The sequence below is a fragment of the Podarcis cretensis genome, assembly GCF_951804945.1.
Source record: "Podarcis cretensis genome assembly, chromosome: 6".
Lineage (NCBI taxonomy): Eukaryota > Metazoa > Chordata > Lepidosauria > Squamata > Lacertidae > Podarcis > Podarcis cretensis.
This window is the reverse complement of record NC_137175.1, coordinates 62,025,124-62,046,831: the sequence shown is the minus strand read 5'-3', so window position 1 is coordinate 62,046,831 and position 21,708 is coordinate 62,025,124. Positions and strand designations below refer to the sequence as shown.

The 21,708-nt window shown below is 40.3% G+C and overlaps 1 protein-coding gene and 1 long non-coding RNA gene across 6 annotated transcripts in view; one reads left to right on the top strand and one right to left on the bottom strand.

The window, feature by feature from the left end:
• NFIA (nuclear factor I A) overlaps nucleotides 1-3,985 on the bottom strand; it is a 418,489-nt gene extending 414,504 nt beyond the window's left edge. Inside the window, exon 1 of one of the 5 annotated variants that reach the window (XM_079982118.1) lies at nucleotides 3,767-3,985. In XM_079982118.1, the coding sequence (XP_079838244.1) occupies nucleotides 3,767-3,862 (96 nt within the window). In that variant the 5' untranslated portion in view covers nucleotides 3,863-3,985. The remainder of the gene's footprint in view (nucleotides 1-3,766) is intronic. The other 4 variants (XM_079982123.1, XM_079982117.1, XM_079982121.1 and 1 more) reach the window with 4 other exon arrangements.
• Nucleotides 1,413-19,780, top strand: LOC307219163. The gene is made up of 2 exons (XR_013840317.1): nucleotides 1,413-1,449; nucleotides 19,495-19,780. It is a non-coding gene; the product is annotated as an uncharacterized lncRNA (long non-coding RNA).
• The last annotated feature ends 1,928 nt before the right edge of the window (nucleotides 19,781-21,708 follow it).

The window sequence follows — 21,708 nt, the reverse complement described above, 5'->3', positions numbered from 1 at the left end:
AGTATGTCTGTCCCCACAAGTGAAGAGCTTCTTTTATAAGTCTTCATTTTTAAAGATGCAAAGTCATCATGAAGACGCTAGGATGAACAGTTTGCAAGAAATATTTCTTCTGATCTCAACCACAGCAAGCTATGACTGAGATTCACTCTATTCATGCCTCTTCTGAAACTCCATCTTTACATCAACCTGGTTTTGGGACCGGGCTCAGCACTGAAGTCAGTGCAGCATTGTATACAAATCTGTAACTCTTTTATCACTTGTACCCATGTGATAATTCTCTACAGGATACTATTAAAATTGAAAAACTAGGAACTAACATTGATAAAGCTAGCAGAGCTGGTAGCAGTCACATAAACTTTGGATACCTACTTCAATATTTTAAATACCTGTTGGATATTACATGTCCTCCCCCCCTTCAAATAGAAAATAAAATGTCCTTAACCACAGTGCCCAACTTTACAGTCTTTTAACCTTAGGGAGGCAAATTCATTTCACATAGGTTTGCTGTATGTCAGAAGTTTGCAAACCAAAGATGTCATATGAGTGTTAGCCTAAATTAATATCTGTTTCAAGAATGGCATGATTAAAGCATGAGGGAGAGAGGGTTAGATTTCAAAAGATTTCTTGCCAGTCATTACAACAAATGTAATTATTCTTAAAATGTACACATGTACTGAGTCTTGCTTACAGTACTATGAAGTGTCTGATGATACTGAACATATCACTTGGCAGCAAGAGCCACCAAAATAATAAAATTACCTACAGTCTGCATTTTACTTAGACCACAACATTGTTCACTCCCATGAAGATGAGACCTAATATATACACCATGGCATCAGTTGTATGTAGATCAATTAATAAGAAAGATGTAATGAGAAGTTTGCATTATAAAGCCAAAATTCATTCATTCTTCTTCTTTTTACACACAGAGTGTTTAGTCCAAAAGTAAAATAAGCTTTTCATCCCCCCACTAGACATCCATTCTAGCAACTATCTAGCTACAAACACACTGTAGACTGGAGTGAAATCATGCCAGGGAGAGGGAGAGGGAGAGCGGGAGAGAGAGAGAGAGAGAGAGACAGTCCGAGCCTAAGAGATTATTGTGCCCACCCTTTCATACAGCCATTTCTTTCATTATAATAGGTCTTTTCATCAAAATGACACAGAACCTTTAAATTTTGGACAGCATACTTCCATACAGTAGAGACGGCAGCCACTTCAAACCGATTCTGAACCTGCTCCCCGAAATAAAACAAACTCGCTCCATTGACACACATAAATTGTTTACGACTCATTAAAAAGCAAAATTGCATATCCCAGTGTTGGCAGCTGAGTCCAAGCGGGTGGAAAGAGGGCATTCACTCATCTCTTTGTATGCTGGCAGTACCAAACTGAAGTTTAGCAGTAGGCAGTAGCCGAGATTTTTTGTGCAGCCAGACGATGCATGAGGTAACTTTCAAAGCTTCCTTTTTCGTCTTTGTATATTAAAATGCATTGTGTAGCTGAGGTTTGATTAAAAGAACTTAACAGATGTGATGAGGTTTTGGGGGCTAAAATATGCTTTATATTACAGAGTGTGCATCAAAACTGCTTACTTTTGTATCAATAATTGAATCCTTGTCTGAAAATGGACATGTCTCTTGTACAAATCCTTGTATGGTTCATTTCAATGATTTTTTTTTAATATAAAAAAATGTCTTTTTCTTGTAGTGGGTTGATTTTAGCGTCTGTACATTGAGGAAATAAGTTATGTGGCATGTTAAAAGTTTTACAGGAACTTTCTGTAAGGTTTCATCTAAACAACAGCTTGTCTGGTTATGAAGCTTGTTTATGTTCTTGTCAAGTGCATTGCTAAATGTTTCCAGCATTTTTTTTAAAACATATTATATCCACAACAGTAAGACTTCTGCAAAGTAAATGCATTTTCTTTAAAATGAAGCCTTTTAATATATTTTCAAAAGGAGACAATGTTTTAAGATTCCTGGGGAAAATATAAACAGTCCCCCCACCTCACCATAAGAACAAGACAATAAAAACAGGAGCTTTATAAGAGCATAAGTGTGGCATCTAATATATGTACTGAAGAAGAACAGTTTAGGGCTATTCCCTAAATGCATCAATAATCACATTTCAGTATATAACAAGCTAATCAGTCAAATGAATAGACAATTTCAGAGCATCCAAGAACATCCCTTCTGCATTTTCTGCTGGCAGAAAGTCTAATTGGAAAATCAGTGGTATGAATGAAGCGGTTAGACTTCCTCTATTCTAATTAACCCAAATCGGCATGTAATATTTAGCTAGCAACCACCAGTTAAACCTTTCTAACGAAGAAAAGTTCAAACAAATCTAACAGCTCAAACACCTTTTGATACAAGCAATGAATACCGCCAAGTCGCTGAATGAAATCCATCCATATTGCACTTTTTTTCAAGTCTTTCAAGTCCACAGGCATCCTAAACTTCTTCGAATGACATCAAAATTGATCTGGGAGATGTTTCCTCTGTGTGTGCGTGTGTGTCTCTGTGTCTAAGCCTCACTGCTCCCACTTACTTGTTTCAGCATATCATACAAAACAATGGCATGATCAGTTTCATTGTAATTCCATTCACCAGTCCTTTTTAAAAACAGAAAACAAAAACAAGCCGTGATATCTATGTGAACTGAAACGGAGGGGTTCACGGTCCAGCTAGGAGCACATAATGCGTGTATTGTCCTGGCAGCAAAAATTCTCTCACTTAAAAAAAGAAGAAAAAAAATCACGCTTTGCCACAAGAATAATAATTACAGAAAACTTTAAAAAAGAAAGAAGAGAAGAGAAAAGAAAAGAAGAAGCCCTGCTAACAAATTAATCCCTAACGGACAGCACGCTAACGAGGGCAGTAATGATTTGAGGGCTCTCTTCGACACAACAGGGCTTGCATCTTCTGCCACAATGGGCTATTGTGCATCCTCCTAACTCACTGTACCTCTGATAGATTCAAGATGTCAAAGGTTGTCTGGCCCGAGTGACCATGACATGCGAGTTAACTCATTCTGAGAGTGCCTGTCGGAACTTTATTAAAACTTTTAATTGAACCCAAAAGACATTCAAATGGGATCTGTAACACCCAGTTCCAGATCCTAACAGGACAGGAATCAATTCTAACAGAACCTTATGAAAGGATAAGTTAGACAAGGTCCTCTTATGGGACATTCATGCCATGATCCATACACAGCAATGCAAGAGGGGGAGAAAAACCACCACCAAAGTTTTCCTAGAAAAGGCATGTCCTGAAATGTCTCTTGAACTTCCTTAGCCCATTACGTGTTAATATTGCCTGGCAAATATTATAAATCAGCAACTCTAATAATTTGACACAAGCAGCCACATGCCCAATAGGGAAACATAAAAACGAGAATATGCAATGCCACAGTACAACAAAGTACATCACCAACGAGGACCCAAAGGAGTTGAGGAAAAGTTGTTATTCGAAAAGAAAGCTTTTCAAACTACTTATCCATGTACTTTTATACTTTAAAACAAATAGAACCGAAAGGGGAGGGAGCAATTTTAAATGTAGGGCACATGAACAGTCTCTTGTTACAGAGGAAAAACACACAAGTAGGACAAGTGGAAGGCTACTCCAGTGAAGAGTGTGAAAAAAAAAATCAAATGTTAATTTGATAAATGTGAGGTCTGGGACATTTTGTCAAAGAGGGAGGGAAAGTAGAAAAAGGAAGGGGAGGGAGGAAAAAAAAAAAGGCAGCCGTGCTGCCAACTCACCATCCACCAAGTTCTGGCCGAGATGTCATAGCAGAGCTGCCATTTGATGGATCCGTCGGAGGTTTTCCCTGCCATTATGCTGTCAGCAAGCTTCATCTGATGCTAACTCACGGGAGATAAGACACCTAATTGAGAAAACATTTGCACTGGCATGTTGGGCAACATGTAGCCCAGTCCATACCATATGGAATCATGGGTAAAAAAAAAAAATCTCCTTGACAGTGAACCAATCTCTCACAGACCCAGTGGCAAGGTGAAGTAGGGATGAAAAGTCATCTGCTCCCAGCACTGTCTTCTCCTCTCCCTCTCCCTCTCCTTCTCTCTCTCTCTTTCCCTCTCCCCCCCTCTTTTTTTTCTAAAGTAAGAACCCACCGCTTAACATCAAAGAGAGGCGGATAAAATTAGGGCTTCATCACTCAGATGATTTTGGTCTGCTAGGTTTTCCCCTTTCCTTTTTCTTTCTCTCTCTCCCCCCCCCCCCAGCTTTAAAAAAAAAATGAATAGAGACTTAGTAGGACAAAGGCAGGTAGTGGACTGCGGAGGAAGATCGCCACAGGCTATTAGCCTAAAATTTCTGCTTGACAGATGGAACTGCTTAGAGACTATCATGCAATGTTTTAGGTTCTGCTCTCCCCCCCCCTGAAAAAAGAATTTGCAGTCTGATTCAGTATCTGTTTATCACAGCTACTTTCCCCATACATATGACCAAGAAGAAACAAACTGGAATGAAGGTTTCAGATGTGTGATTTTTTAACATTTGCACACAACATAATCATTTCAGGAAATAAAAGCAAAATGCAGGTCTAACTAGTTTAAAGAAAGAGTTTTATTCTTCAGAAAATTAAAAATGCTCTCATGTAAAAATGAAATCTAAGATTTGACTTCACCCCTCTGAGTATTATACAGGGGTGTGTATGTGTGTGTGTGTGATTGTGTATTTGATAACGTTTCAAAATAATCCATTGGCCTACAAACAGATACCCAGACAAGGCACTTTTGAATTAGACGTTTCCCTTTTAGGGTTTTAAATTTAATTTCGTAGAGTCCTATTTTCCATACGCTGAGTATTCAAAACACCAAGTTATCCAAAATCACCACATGCCCGCCATATCTCCACTTCAGGCTACACCACAAAGAAATGGCATGCCATTGACCTGAATTTACAGTGAACCATCATAATATCTATCTATCTATCTATCTATCTATCTATCTATCTATCTATCTATCATTCATATAGCTACACATCATATAGCTCAGTAAAGTCACTTCAGTGAAGGAAATCATTTCATATTTTGTATGTCATCATTTTTGTTACAGCTCACAAATGTTTGCCACTTATATTTGTAGCACCTGCACCACTGATATACATCTCCTGTTCAACAAAAGTCATGCCATAGCACAAAAGTAGAAGACCAATTCTGCGATGTTATGCACCAAGTTGCATAATCTGTGGAACACTTTGAACTAAAATGAAAACTCAACCATATAATTTGTATCCTCTGTTTTTTTGGTTTATTGGCAGCCAATCCTGTTCATGTTTACTTGAAAGGAAGTCCTTCTAAGTTCTATGAGGTGTGTTTCCTAGTAAGTGACACATGTTATTGCCATGAGGCTCACACATATGTATTAATATAAGTACTTTTACCTGTTACTTGTATTCTTGAAGAAGGGATCTGGAAATGCAGGATCCAAACCTACTTTATGAAGATATTTCCTTCAGTGACACATGAATGAACATCTGAACCAACAATAGAGTGTTTCATTTTGCGAGTCAATCAATAGATTTCATTCAAATATTTAATTTTAGGAGATTGGTGTTCATATTTTTCAATGGTTGAAATTTCTCCCCCTTGCTGGAAAATAGTTTTGATAATTTTTGTGGAATAATAAGAGTTTGGTAGCTAAGCTTCATTAAAATGCACTTCATCAGTGTAAAATTGTTCAAAATTGATTTTGAAATGATGGAGAATTCCATAGTTTAGCTTCCTGAAAATGCAGACTTTTCTAACTTTCCCACCTGCATGACAGTTATTAATTATGGGTTGGAAGTAGTTTTTACTCAGCTCTAACAGCACTGAGGAATTTTGTTATACAGTGTGTGTGTGTGTGTGCCTGCATGTGCATATCAGGAGATGTCAGATAAGATTTGTATAAATATGCATGGACAGAATAAAATTATATGTGTACGTATACACTTCTGAGTGAGATTTCCTTTTCTTTCTACATGTGGTGTGCGCACAGATAAACGTATTTATGTATATCCTAAATGTACATGCATACAAGTTTGTGTGTATTTGATAAAATCATCACATCAATGGTGCAGGTGTTTGACTTGTCCTTAGTGTGCCCTGTGTGTTCATGCACATTCTTTATTATGGTCCTAAGACCCACAAAAACAGTTTTGAAAGTAAAAATGCAGCAGAGATACAAGGAAAAGATTTCAAGGCAGTCACTATGTTTTGTCCAGAGCATGTTGACTTCTATTTCTTATAACCTCTGATAGAAATTTTGCCATGGCCAGGGTAATATCATTTGACTTATCCTCAAGAAGACAATTGAGATAGGTTTCAGAATTTCCAATAAATTTACCAATGAATGTGTTTATGTATATCATAAATGTACATGCATACAAGTGTGTAATGATAAAATCATCACATCAGTGGCACAGGTGTTTGACTTGTCCTTAGCATGCTCTCCGTGTTCAGTATCAGCTCCATTTACAGGTGTAGCTTTAGCTAGTGTAGGAAGTCTTAAAGTTGTGCTCAGAATCCAGGAAGAAAATGGATGTTGTTAGCAGTGGCCTTTGTGATGGGTGGCCAAAATATCCATGTCTGTTCACTCTGGCATCATCAAAAGTACCTGTTCTTTCTTCTCTAGGCTGCTTGGTGCTCTTAAAAACTGTAATGCAAAATATAAAGTAAGATGATTAAGCAACAATCAGCATCTAACCAACATGAGATTGAATTTCATCCTTCCCTGCTTCCCTTTCTTTCACAGGAAACAACTAGCCAGCACTTGTGATAATTAATTGAGTAGCACTGAGCCTACATTGCTTTCTGTCTCTTATTAAAAATGTAGGCGAATAAACGATCAAACCTGCCCCCTCCCCAGTATGTTTATAAGTTGGTGTGATCTTGTATGATTATATATTGACTGATAATGTTTGCAGGAAATTCTTTGTTTTCCACTATGTGGATAGGGTCTTTTGGGCCCAGTATTGATATTATTGGCTCTGTCTTTAACTTAGCTATGAAAAACATGCCAAACACTTGAAGTGATTACAGGAAAAGAATATAGAGTTCATTTTAGCAGTGGAAACAGCATGAAATCACTCCATTCTGGACAGTACAGTAGTCTGATGTAAAGAATCAATGCTGTTGAATAACTGTGTTTTCGATCCAGAACAATTAGGGTGCAGTTAACTTTACCATTTTTCTTTATGATGTGGGTGGCAGCGGATCTTTTCTTGTCGAGCAACTACTCCTTTTCTAAGTGAGCTGTTACTAATAGCCTTGAAAGAAGATTAAATGCAACATGTAAAATATTACAATTATTGTGGAAAACAAAATTATTTAGTGAACATAATGGGGAGCAAATCAAGCATTTAACATGATCCAGGAAATGCTACTCTAAACAATTGCATTTGTTTTATGCATTCCCCCCCCCCTTGATTGCTGACAGATGCCGTTTTGGAAACAAACATCTAAACAGTTTTCCTTCAATCACAGAAAAGGAGGGGGGAGGAGGAAATAATAACCCCCCACACTAGAGAACGACTACATGTTTTGAATTTAACTCTTGTCAATCACTGTTCTGCAAAACATGACATGTGAATGACACCCATGCAAAACCATATCATTAGAAAGCTAATAAACCACAAAGACATATTCCCTTTAAACTTCAATTTCTGTAAAGTAGGAAAAACTGCTCAGGACTGAGATGACCGTCAACATTCCCACCCACCCACCCCACAAATGTGTAACATTGTACCTGCATATCCAGGTCCCTTTGGCCCCTTTTCGTTTTCCTGATTAACACAGGATTATATGTGTATGACAGTTTTAGCATGCATGTTTACTCAGCAAGATGCTGGATGAAAATTAGAACACATTTGCCTATGGAGATTGTTATGAATGTGGACTACTTCCTATACAAAACACAATGTGTCCGATATTGAAGGCAGGGAAAGAATTAGTGAAGTGTTTACTAAACTTGAGTGGAAATGCCAAAAGACAGTATCTGCAAAGCACATTAAACCCCCTAGATAAATAAAGTTGACTTTCTTAAAATTTACTGCTGGGACCATTGCCTGCTCTATTTTGGTTACTACTCTTTCAAGCACTCCCCTATTTGCCTACTTAGATTTAAGCCTCACGGTCAGAGAGTGTCACTTTTGTGCTCTCAATAAGACTTAAGCACACCTACTGTACATTGCTAAGTGAGTATGAAAGTAGTAGCTGTGCTAGCAGTTATAATAAGAAATCAAGCAACATCAGAATTACAGAACACGTGTTGAGAGATTGCCCTAAGTTTCCAGCATTCGTTCACGTAAAGGATAAAACATCTAGCACGAAATGAAATGTAGGCAGCTCCGTTAAGAACGTAGGGAGAGCCCTCCTGGACCAGGCCAAAGTTCTGTCTGGTCCAGCATCCAGTTCCAGAGCCAGTGTGGTGTAGCGGTTAAGAGCGGTGGACTTGTAATCTGGTGAACCGGGTTCGCATCTCTGCTCCTCCACATGCAGCTGCTGGGTGACCTTGGGTCAGTCACACTTCTTTGAAGTCTCTCAGAGAATGTTAGCCGCTTTGAGACTCCTTAAAGGGAGTGAAAGGCAGGATATCAAATCCAAACTCTTCTTCTTCTTCTCTCTAGAAAGCTCACAAAGCAGGACATGAACTCAGTAGCCCTTTTCTGCTGTTGTTCCCCAGCAACTGGTGTTCAGAGGCATTCCACCTCTGATCCCAGAGGACACATATAGCCATCATGACGAGAGATGATGCCGAAAATTGAAATTAGGCATTTGGTACTATTTCTTTAACTATTCATTCATTAATTGCTTTCTAGGAAGCATCTCAGCAAGCGATTTCACAATATAGTACAATAAAAAACATATAGAAAACAATTGCATCTATAAAAAAAATAGTCCATGTGGTGTAGTGGTTAGAGTGTATGACTATGACCTGGGAAACCAGAGTGCAAATCCCCACTCAGCCAGCCATGAAGCTCACAGGCAGGGCGCTCTTGGGCAGTCACAGTTTCTTTCCTTGAAGGAAAGGCAGGGTATACATGTAATAAATAAAATAAATGACATCAAACTATTTAAGATTCAATACACATAGCAACTAGGGTAAGAATCTTCACTTTGAAGGCTTGTTGAAAGAGGAATGTTTTCACCAGGCACCCAAAAGACAACAGAGATGGTGCTTGTCTGGTATGTAATGGGAGGGAGTTCGAAAGGACTGATGCCACTAAAGGATCAGTTCTGACATTGTAGGCTATATCTATGAGGTTCCTCAATGCCCAGATGTACACATTGAGTTAACTAACATTCTTTAATATTTTCACAATTCAGACATAAATTTTTTTATATTGATTTCTGTTTTCTGTGCGTACAAATTTGGCACAACTAAACATTCAAACTCAGTCATCTTTGCTTGTGCTCGGATGTTGATTGCTGCAACCTTTTACTTGTTTAACGAACTAGAAATGTCCCATTTGCCATGCATATCCTCATGGAATTACTGTGTTTTCACCCTTTAGTTTTTGGGATGCGGGTGGCGCTGTGGGTTAAACCACAGAGCCTAGGGCTTGCCGATCAGAATGTTGGTGGTTCGAATCCCCGCGACGGGGTGAACTCCTGATGCTCGGTCCCTGCTCCTGCCAACCTAGCAGTTCGAAAGCACGTCAAAGTGCAAGTAGATAAATAGGTACCACTCCGGCGGGAAGGTAAACGGTGTTTCCGTGCACTGCTCTGGTTCGCCAGAAGTGGCTTAGTCATGCTGGCCACATGACCCGGAAAGCTGTATGCCGGCTCCCTTGGCCAATAAAGCGAGATAAGCACCGCAACCCTAGAGTCGGTCACGACTGGATCTAATGGTCAGGGGTCCCTTTACCTTTACCTTTAACCCTTTAGTTTGCTGAGGCAGTCTGTTTAAAAATTTGGATCTGAAATCTTTTAATAATATCATCCTTAAGAAGAGTGGCCTGAGTTCTGCTAGGTATCCTCTTGTGTATTTCCGCTGCCTATTCATCTGTGTCTGCTTGTGCCACAACCACTTCCTTTGGTCCCATGTCAACCTAACTGTAAACACAGGGCCCATGAAAGTAGCTAGTCACAGAGAGGGTGATACATGACTCTGTGACACCCATCATGACATTGGGATGCTATACTACACATCACACATTTTTGAGATGCACTCTGTTGATGCACAAATAATTGTATAAACTACAGTATCCCCAAATAATGGAGAACGCTCACCTTAGATTGTTACACGATTAGCTAATTATGATTTCTGATGGGATAATTTCACCAGTTACTAACTATTACTAGGAGCCACTGACAAGTTTATGTCCCATGAATTAGCAGGTGATAATCACTGGATTGTCCTGATTATTTTTTTAAAGCAGTCCCTAGAAAATTGCAGCCTGTGGGGAATTCAATATTAATTGTTTGAGTGTGTTTGTGTAGATTCCTAGCATTGTTCTTCAATGTTCAAGTTTGTAATCTGAGTCTCTAGTAGTGAAATCTTGGAGTAGGGTAGAGATGCACCATTCCTATGTTCCTATTGTCAATGCATGCTGATGAATACAAAATAACCTGTTATTCCACCCATTATGAGTTCCCTCTCCATGGCAGAGTTCTAAATGATTGTTTCATTCGAGTCAGGAGTCCAGAACACATAAGAGCAAAGCAGAACATGCAACGCACAGCTAATTTCCAAACATGTGAAGTAACCATCTCTGTTCATGTGCAGAGTACAGCACACCAGACTTAATATAATCAGCTTCTGTTATGTCTGAGGTTAGGAAGAATATCTTCTAACTTTGGGGAAGGATGTAGCCAGAAAGGCATAAAGCCCAAACTTTTCATTTTTGAAATGAAATGGCAAATTCACAAAACAGCAAGCTCAAAATCATAGTGACAACATTTCCCTCCATTCCTCTGCGTTAAAAATATTCTCAATTTAAGCTTGAGGAGGGGCATGCTCGAAGCAGACCCACACACCTTTTCTGGAAATCTCAGTGAAGTTCTATGGAATTGAGCATTGCTCAGATCTATATGCCCTGTGCCTCACAGTTGCTGCTGTAGCTTTTAATGGGCAAATGCAGGGAAATTGCTAATATAGAATTTGTCGCAAGACAAATCCATTATTTCTCCTTCCAATTTCAAAGAATAAATAAATACAAACTGATTAAGTAAAAATAGATATTTATTATTGAAAGAAACTCACTGTTGCATTCTTTCCTGTATGGTGTGATACCTGAATAAAACAAAAACAACACATCTGCCTGCTATGCAGACAACTCAGTCAGTATATGAAGATGACATGGCTATATTCTTTTCTGCCACTGTCTGCCATAGTTACACACCAAGAGATCCTTCAGTCCTTTGGCCTATGGTACTACTGAATGCACTGAACTGTCCTTCCAGTATTGTCCATCTGCAAATCTTAAAGATACTTCAAGGACCATATTAGTGCAGGTGATAACATCTAAACAGAAAGGAGCTACTACCAGGCAGGACCAAACCATGTGCACCAACGATCAGCCACAGATAGCATCCACCAGATCATGAGAGGTATTTTTTGAAAAAGATGCTGGAGCACCCAATATCTTTGGAGTCTAAGGCCTCTATATCTTGTGAACCACCCTGAGATCTTTTGATGAAGGGTGGTATAATAATAATAATAATAATAATAATAATAATAATAATATGCTAGCTGCAAGCACAAACAATGCTTCACACAAAATCAGAGCAAAAGCTTTGACCAGGTTTCCATTCCCCTTTGTGGCAGAGGCCTGCTCAACACTGGTTTTTGTTTGCTTGTTTCACTATATAGGGTGGAGAGATGGAAATTAGGGTGACATAATCCCCTTCGGTAGCATGGAAGGCAGCTGAGATAAGTTTCTTCTGATCCAGCAGAACAAGCCTAAAGTGACCAAGTCTTCCAGCTTGGAAGGGAAACAAAATCACAATGGGATGAAGCAGTACATTCAACGGTGCATTGCCTGTGGGAGAAAATCCAAGAGAGAGAAAAAATATCCCACCAGCTATTTTTGGATCCTTGCTCAAATTAAAGGCCTATCCAATCACATGTCTTTGGCCTTGTGTTGAATATGCACGCTAGCATTGTGCAACTGAAGACAGGTTTTTCTGATTAGGTCTCTTAAGGAACTATGCTGGTGTAATTGAATCAAACCCCCTGAATTTTCCAAAACTGTGCATGGGCTCCAAGGAAGAGTTCACATCCCAGGTACATTCTTATTTTGACTAATTAGCCATGTAAATTTAGAACAATCCATAATTTGCAATGCATTATGGAAACAAGTATTTTCTTCAGTATGATTAATCAATATACCACAGTCCTCAATTATTTTTACTTTCTTTTTTACTAGCCCAAGTTAAACTTCCTGGGAAGTTTTAGAACAACCCCACTCCTTGCCCAACACGATGCCCAACACGAGCTCCAAACTCTGCGATGTCTTTTATACAGCACATAGTCATAACCTGGCCACCCAAGTAAATACGGTAGATCATAACAGAGAATATAAAATAGGCACGCTGGACATTTATTATATAAATGCAATGGTAAACTACCGAACTGCTTTTCACTATGTTTTTTGTTTTGCTGCATTTGGCCCTCATCTATACTATATATTGAAAGCAGTATCATGCCACTTTAAACAGTCATGGCTTCCCTCAAAGAATCCTGAGAAATGGGGGGCCACTAGGGGGCACATTGGAAGATGGCCGACAATACCATCTCTCTGACCCACACGGGGTAATTAAGAGGCTGTTATGGGAGTAGGCAGCCTCCCTTGTTGCCCCAAGGAAATGGGGAACACTGCCCTTGCCTGCTGTGCCCATAAATCACCCCCTAATTCGAAAGAAGGGGGTGAGGGCCCTAGGCAGAATGCCCCCGTGTGGACCTCGGCTCTCCTGGACACTGTCTCTGATCGCGTACTAGTTGCAGCAATTTGGAATAATTAATTACAAAAGAAGCAAATGCACATATTTCAAGTGAAGAAGGGGAGTGAAGTCTGCTAATTTAAGTGACCTCTGCGAAAGAAGACGACGGGTTGGAGAAACAGGAATATTTTATGATGAAGATACACCAAAGGCTGGGTATGTTAACAACAATGGGACTGAATGGGGGGGGGGAACCTTTTTCACTTTCCTTCTATGTGATTTACAAGAACCCCTCCTCATTAGAATCGTCGGCTGAACTGACCCAAGCAGGATGATTAAGGTCTGTGTGGAGATAAACTTTAACCAAAAGTATGCTTTATGAAGATCGAGAAGCAATAAGAGCTTTTGGGAATGGCGCAGCAATTAATTCGGAGTCGCCATCTTGCCAAAGGATTTATAGCCGGGAGGAAGAAAGGACTTGTTTTCAGACTGCATTCCTAGTGAATCTCCTCAGAGGTTTTGAGAAAGGAGGCAGATTGGTGAAGATTAATGACACTAAGACAGTTTTGATGTATGGAAGTGATGTTATATGGAAAATGTCTGGATATGGCTACTGGATAAAAAAAATAATATCCACACAGGATTACAAACTGTTCTAACCAGCTTGCGGAGATTATCAGAGGTCACAAAGAGAAAGGAAAAATATATGAAAATAACAACAAGAGATGTGGAAAAACAGTAAGAAAGGACTGGATAGTACTGTGAACATCATAAGATTAGATTTGTGGACATTAAAACAGCAGTAAGAAGCAAGAAGTTGATTGGATCCCCTTCGAAACTTGAAATATGGGTACCCCCAACAAAAATTTAAAATTCGGCTGTGTAATTTGGAATTTATGTAATTTGGTTTGATTTGATGTGATTGGTCGGTTAATAAAAAATTATTCTTAAAAAAAAAAGAATCCTGAGAAATGGGGCATTTAAAGAGTGTTGACAGTTGTTACTAGACCCCCTTTCCCCTCATAATGCACATGTCCTGATGCACAGACAAACACAGAAAGTGCTGGTGGTAGAAGCTGAATAGAGATAGGAACAGCACAGAAGAGAGAAGTGGAACTTCTTTCAACTATAGTTTCTCTGGGTCATATTCAGTCCAACGCCCTGCTAAGTGCAGGAACCTTGCAACTGCAGTATTCCTGGAAGATAAAACATAACCTTGAGTGTTAATACATTCAGCAAAGGAGATCCCAGAACCTCCTGAGGAAGTTTATCCCACTGTTGAACAGCTCTTATCATTAGGAATTTTCCTCAGTTGTTTAGACAAAATAGTGTTACAAAAGTTGGGTGCCACCCCCACCCTCTGCCAGGGGGTTCCAGGTGCTCACCCAGGGTTTGTGCCCCTATGGAGAATTGAAGACACAGTGGAGATTGTCATAGTTTAAGAGGTATGGCTTATTTCACCTATTCACACCTTCAGTCCGCATGGAGGGAGTCCAGATCTTACAGCATGGTCATTTCAAGAGGGACTTGTTCCCCACTGCAGTGCAGCCCTGGAGTCAAAGGCATCTCTCCCAGCCATCCTTCAGCCAGCCTGCCCAAAATGGATCCCAGTCTTTGTTTTGATGTCAGGTGGGTGACCCCATTCACTTGTCAAACGTACGAAGATAAATATCTTGGGCTGCCTGGCTGCAAGGTTTCCTCACCTTTGGTTTAGGCAATTGTTTGAACAGGTCTTGCTACTTCTTATCGGGGCACTAAGCTTTTGTTAATGAAGTCAAGGATCGCATTAGTTTTGAAATGATTCATTTAGGTGCCTTGCAGGAACACCTTTCCTGCTGAGTCTTAGGAGCAAGCTCTCCAGCATTTTTCCTCTCTGAAAATCCTGCGTGCTGTGAACTTATTGAAGAGCACTCCCACTTTTAAATCAATGTCACATTATTTATAACTATGTCATTTTAAATTGTGACATTAATAATATTAATACTGTATTCTAAGTTTTAGATTTTATGATTTATGTGGAAATTGTTTTCCATTTGGTTGTATATTTTTTGATGTATATTTTTTGATGATCTATTGTTTATGGCTTTTGTCATGTTGTCATGTTGTAAGCCGCCTTGAGCATTGTTTTATTTATGGAAAGGCAGCATACAAATAAAAAATGATGATGATAATGATGATGATGTCAGACCATTTCTCCATCTAGCTTGGTATTGTTGACAATGGCTGGCAACTCCAGAGGTTCCAGCAGGAGTCTTTCTCATCCCTACCTGGGATTGAATCTGGGACCTTTTGCACACAAGCCATGCACTCTACCGCTGAGCTTGCATTTTCCACACTGGCTCCACAGACAGAGCGAGAGGGATGCCCTTTGTTGTTCTCTCTCAAAGTTTTCTCAGTGGCACGCAGCATAGGCACTGCCACCTGCTGTACTCATCTAGAAAGTGCTCCTAAACAGCAAGAGCTGCTTAGTCAAATAATCAGCTTGGAAACGCCACCGAAACTAAAGCAGTACACAGTTTGCATCTGTGAGTTTGAGGAATTTCCTTGCCCACTGAAGGGTAGTGAAAGTGTGGCGGCAGGATAGAAGATGAAGAGAGGCTTGCAAAACAGGCAAGGTAGACAGAAAGTTGTGTATTTGCACGTGAAACCACCTTTAATTTATTTTTATTTATTACATTTCTATACCGCCCTTCAACCAAGGATCACAGGGCAGTTTTCAAAGCTGCCATTCTCCTCAGCCTCTAAGAACATCCTTGCACACAGACATTAAATAGATAGTTTGATTACTATACCAAGAAAAGCTTTGCCTGCTGGCTTTCTTGCATCAGAGCACAGTCAAAGCAAAGAAAGGTCTTGTGAAATGGGAACAAATACAGAAAGCTGCCTTATATTGAAGAAGACTGTTGGTTTATCCAGTTCAGCAATGCCTACACTGACTTGCAGTGGGTTTTCAGATGTTCAGACTAGAATCTCTCCCAGTCCTGGCTGGGAGGTGCTGGGGGATTGCCTGGGACCTTCTGCATGCAAAGCAGATGTCCTGCCACAATGCTACGGCCCTTCCTCTTATATGTCGGAAACGGTACCAATACAGTACATAGAAGTGGGACTTTTCCTATAAGTGTCACATGGCTAACTAAGTTTCAACTAGTAAAACTTTCCACAGCATGCAGATGAAGTGCTGGGGAAGTTATCTTTGAGTGCCAGGATGCTGCTAACTGCAGAGGACCAGGACCACTTTAAAAAAAGATGGTAACTCTAACAGAAAGTAGTAGGGATAAGGAAAGTCTAGCCAACATGGTGTCTGAAAGATGTTGCTGGACTGCCATCCCCATCATGCCCGGCAACTGGCCATACAGGCTGGGACTGGAGGGAGCCAAAGTCTGAACACACCTGCAGGATTTCCTATAGTGCAATCAACTTTTTTTTAAAGATCCCTCATCTCACATGCAGCCTGGAAAGAGAGTCTCACAGAGCCAGTCTATATGTGGTTACTTGGCAGTAAGTGCCACTGAGTTCAATGGGAGTTGGTCTCAGGTTAGTATGGCTAGGACTGCAGGCTAAAAAAGTTATGGGGTGGGGGCCTAAGAAGAGAAAAGAAACCACCACGTGTTTAAGTGAGTAAACATAAAAGGTCAAAAACCAGTAACATCCAGTTACTTATCTAACATAAATCTGAATTCAGAAATTTGGTTCAGGCATGGACCCATATTGATATGAAAAGTTGTGCCGCCTTAATTTCTGTGTCTTGCTTTGCAGTGATCTGTACAGGAGCGTTGCTTAGTTCCTGGGAACCCTGCTTACAAGTTACATGTGCAAAGTTTTCCATGCCACACGAGTTCATGCTTAAAATGCTTTTGCTGGGGCCTCTGAAACTTATTAGAATGGCCTGGCTATAGAAGACCCAAACATTGCTTACACTGGCATAGCAGTCTTGAAATTAGTGTAAAAGGGCATTTAATTACGTCTTTAGGTGGCTCAACAATTAAATGTTCTTTAGCAGTTTAGGTCTATCCTCTCCTTCTCCTCCGCCATCTCTCGGTATGGTCCCAATTCAACAAAGCACATATGTGATTACCTCTAAGCAAATGTTTGATTAGAATGGTGTTTTAAGAAGGGCTTTGAGTAACCAAAACCCTAAGTGACAGCCAACTCAATTACAAGCAAAGTGCTACTTCTAATGCCTTAGGGCCCAATCTTTTTCAGGCATAATGTGAGTCGTTTTCTTTTCATCACTTTGAATCCTTAGTGTGGTGTGCATTAAATCAACTAATACGCTAGCAGGTCCAAACTCTAAATAAATGTGGTATTGAGGTATAATTAAAAGGGATTCGAGCCGAAAATTGATATAACTTAGTCTTCAAGGACTGTCATTATTTTCCTGGGCTGAGCTCTTATTCCCCTAGCAGACGCACAGGAGGCAAAAATTCAACAGGATGATGCTTCTCAGTAGGCCAATATGCACAACAGGCAGAAATTCAGTGGGCGTGCACCTCTCAGCCTGCTTATGCAGCGATGAGGGAAATGTGCATCTGTTCAAGTTCTGCTTGCCTTGTGGCTGTTAAACAGGCGCAAGAGTCCTCTTTGCCCTCTGAAAGAAAATAAAAAAGTTGCCAGCTGTATTAGGGAGCTGTCCCTAATGTGTCATATGATGCATGGCTAGAAGAATTTGCATTGTTGGGAACGCTGTAGCAAGATGGCCCAGGCGGCATAGGGCTGTGGGGCTGACATGCATGCTCTCAAGTCCCTCTCACGCTTCCCCATCTCCATGCCCTCATTGAACACATAATAATACACTGTAACTACTACTATTCCGATCAAAAGGGATTATTTTCAGTGGTGGCTCCCAGTTTGCGGGATGCAAACTGGCGCCATCTCTTCCTGCTTTTAAACAACAGGCAAAAACATTCCTACCTACCAAGGCTTACACTTTGCAATTGGGAGGGTAGTTAGAGATGTCAGTGGGCTTTGTTTTGCTCGTCCTTTAGACAGGGTAGGTAGACCTTGTCCCTTTTAAATACATCGTCGGAGGAGTCTTTTAGCTTTTGTTGATTTTATTATTTACTATGTGTATTGCAAAATGTGATGAAGAAGCAAACAATAATTGTTCCCCAAATATGTGAATGGAGACTTGACATACTCACCCTTTGTAACCCACCGTGTGTCAGTGGAGCTGATCATATTTGGATACCTGAGAAAAAAACCTCAAACACTGTGGAGATAAGATGAAATAAAAGCAGAACAATGTGGCACAGGAATGTGGAAAATGCAAATGTTCTGTATAGACGAAGAGAATGAAAGCTGCATGAAATATAACTGGCACATCCTGCAGGGCAGATGTGTCCTAAGGGCACGTGCAGCACATGGGATTGTTCTCAGTGCAACTTGCCTCTGCAAAACACACTTTAAGAGCATTTGCTAATCCCTGGGCAGATCTCTACTAGGCCACAAAGAGCAGGCTGCAGTAATCACACAACTGGTGTGTGCTGGGTACAAGTCTACACAGAGGAATTTTCCAGGATTCTGTTATGTTCCGGGCTTCTCACAGTTCTTCTTCGCAGAGGACTTCCCCACCCCACTAGAATCTTCCCAGGAGGAGAATCTTATGGGAGCAGACTTTGGCTCCATTCATACATAACCAGAGTCCAGTGGTTGGCTCAGGGCAAAACTACAAGTGAGGTTGAAGCTACAATTTGGAAACACCACGTGTGCTTTACAAAATGAAATACCAAACATGGGTGGAGATCACACGGTATGGTGTGGAAAGATTTAAGTCTTCCTTCCCCAGCCACAATCTCCTTGACATCCAGCCACCCCTAAGGCACAACTAGCTTTAAGAAAATAAAAATAAAAACACCTCCCATATGTGCAGACAGGAGTTTCCCCACTCTAATATTAAATCCCATGCAGGGTGGGCGTGTGTATGTGTGTGATGAATTTAATAGAGACTGCAGATGTGGAGGGAGACTTAACTTTCACTTCCCCCTATGCAGTGAACTTGATCATCACCCCTCCCCAGCAGTGCACCTGGATTTTTTTTTTTTTAATGTTCAACACTAGTCACATTGTTAACGGCATGTGTATTTGGGTGCTCGCTGTGGTTGCATTCCACCCCAGTCTCATAACATTTAGAGGCCAAGATCACAATAAATGAGTGAATCACATAGGTGCTGCTTGCAATGATCACTCCCCAACACACACTTCCAATTGTAATTTTTGTTCTCCACATTTCCCATCAGTTTGCATTTTTTCCTTAGAAAAAGTCCTCATGAAAATTCACCATCATTTTAGTGCAAATTTCTCCAAAAATACACCTTTTTTTGTATGCAATTTTGCCTAATATACAGATTTTCACCAAGCATTTCCCCTCTAATATAACTCATTTTTGAATGCTATTTTCATAATATATATATACATGCAGTTACACAAACACGTTACTCTTGCATATTCATTTTTCTCCGCGGTCCTTGGCACTGAAAAATGTGGAGAGGTGCGAGTTCTGAAGGATGGCTAATTTTCCGGTTCGCATCTTGTTTTGGAAAGTGTTGATTCAGTGCGTTTGCTTTTGAATGTGATCTGAATTGAATTTCTCCCCATGTTTAGATGCGTCCTCGGAGACTGGTGGTGGTGCTGCATCCACCTGATTCCATCCTTTGGACATTATCAGCCTGGCTGGGGATCCAGCTCCTGGGAAGTGGCAGCTCTGCCACACGGAGAGTGTATGAGCTGGGCATGGGACCACAGCTTCATCACAGGCCAAAGCTCGATTCCAGAAAGATTAGCCAAGCTGAGGCTCCTGGCCAACAAGAGCAAGCAGACTTGTGGCATGAAAGCCAAGCTCAGGCAGGCACAGGAACATTCCCTTAGTCAATAAAAGCAAAGAATCTTATTTGTAGTCAAGATTCTTAGGGGAGGAGGGAAGAAATAAAAGAAAAAAAATACCAAGGCTGTAATCCAATACGCATTTTCCTGGGAGTAAGTCCAATTAAAATCAACAGAGCTTACTTCTGAGAGCTGATATATATATATATATATATATATATAGGATTGCACTGTACATTTACAAAAGCGCTTGCATTTTTTTTTTTTTACCACTTGCTGTTTGGTTTTCTTCCTTGATTGAACTGCAGCAGATGCTACCAGCTTAGGGTTTGGCCTGCTTTAGGGCAGGGGTTCCAAACGCAGCATCTTGTTTTTCTGAATGCAACCTTGCTGTTTCTAACAACTTCAGGAGTGGGGGAGCATGTGGAAAGGGTCGCCTGTAGTTTTTGCAAAGCGCTTCCTTGTCCCCAAAACTCTTTACTGAGGGTGGCTTCGTAACTTGTACAAGAGACGCTTAAGAAAACGAAAAGGTTAATATATTCTAACTCGATGTTGGGTATAGAATGTCAGATCTGTCAAACCACATTAGTGTGTGCTGCTCAGTGAAAAAGATTTGATTTCTTCTGCCACTGTCCTACTATGTTCAAGTCACACAGTGCCAGCAGCAACCAGCCAGCGACCATGGGCTGGCACTGAGTGGACCCGAGTGGGACGCCAGCCGCAAGGACCATCTGTTTCCGATTTCTAACTGAGCCAAGATGTGCAGTGAAGTGCATGCCGTTTGCAGAGCCAGCCTCCGCCGTGCTCAAGTTATTAGGGTTACAAGTGAAATTATCTTTTCCAAACAGCAGGGGAGCCACAATCCTTATGGAAAGAGACTTTAAAAGATTCAGATCTCTTTTGTTAAACTTGTCGGGAAAGGCAGATTGCTTGTGCGTTTAATTACAATCTTCCTGGGGTTTATAATGTAAAAAATGCATTTTTTTTTTAAAGCATGGGATCCTTTGGAAACAAGAGAAATAGATGTTTTCACCTGGCTCAGTTGAATAAACCGATCAAATAAGATTTAAATTGCATTTGCTAATAACATTTTTTTTTTTTAAAGGGAAAGCTGCTGTTACATCACACAGTCACTTTACATTACACTTACATCACACTTATAAAAGCATTACAATGTATAGCTTTGAGATAATGAACCTTAATTACACGGTATTTATATACAGATTTTATTTAAATCTCAGAGGAGCTGTAGATTCAAGTGCATGCAAATTGGGCATCTACTTTGAACATCCCTTATTTTATAATATTGGCCTTTCGAAATACATGCTTGGTAAAGCATGTGTGTATCTGTGTATAAAGCATATCAAAGAAATGACAAGTTTAGTCCAAAAAGCTTATTTACAAATGCAGAAACATTTATCTTTTGACACCATTCTATTCCATTGACTTTACTTCCAATGTACTGTGTGATTAATGATGTAGTAACTGTCATTGTGTTAGATAAACACTGGCAAAGTTGTGGAACAGTTGCTCTCTCTACTGTTATTGGACAACATTCTTCTTCTTCTTCTTCTTCTTCTTCTTCTTCTTCTTCTTCTTCTTCTTCTTCTTCTTCATAGCAACCACAGGAGTAGCTTGTATTGTGGGTCAGCCAATTATGAACCAGCTTATTCGCAAGAATTTTTCTTTAATTTCACAGCCCTGTACATACTAGCAGAAAACGGTTTCTGATTTACAAGCCATTTACAAACATTTAGGATTGAAAAAACACCACATTCAGTTACAGTGGTACCTCGGGTTACATACGCTTCAGGTTACAGACTCCGCTCACCCAGAAATAGTGCCTTGGGTTAAGTACTTTGCTTCAGGATGAGAACAGAAATTGTGCTCCGGTGGTGCTGTGGCAGTGGGAGGCCCCATTAGCTAAAGTGGTACCTCAGGTTAAGAACAGTTTCAGGTAAAGAACGGACCTCCAGAACGAATTAAGTACTTAAC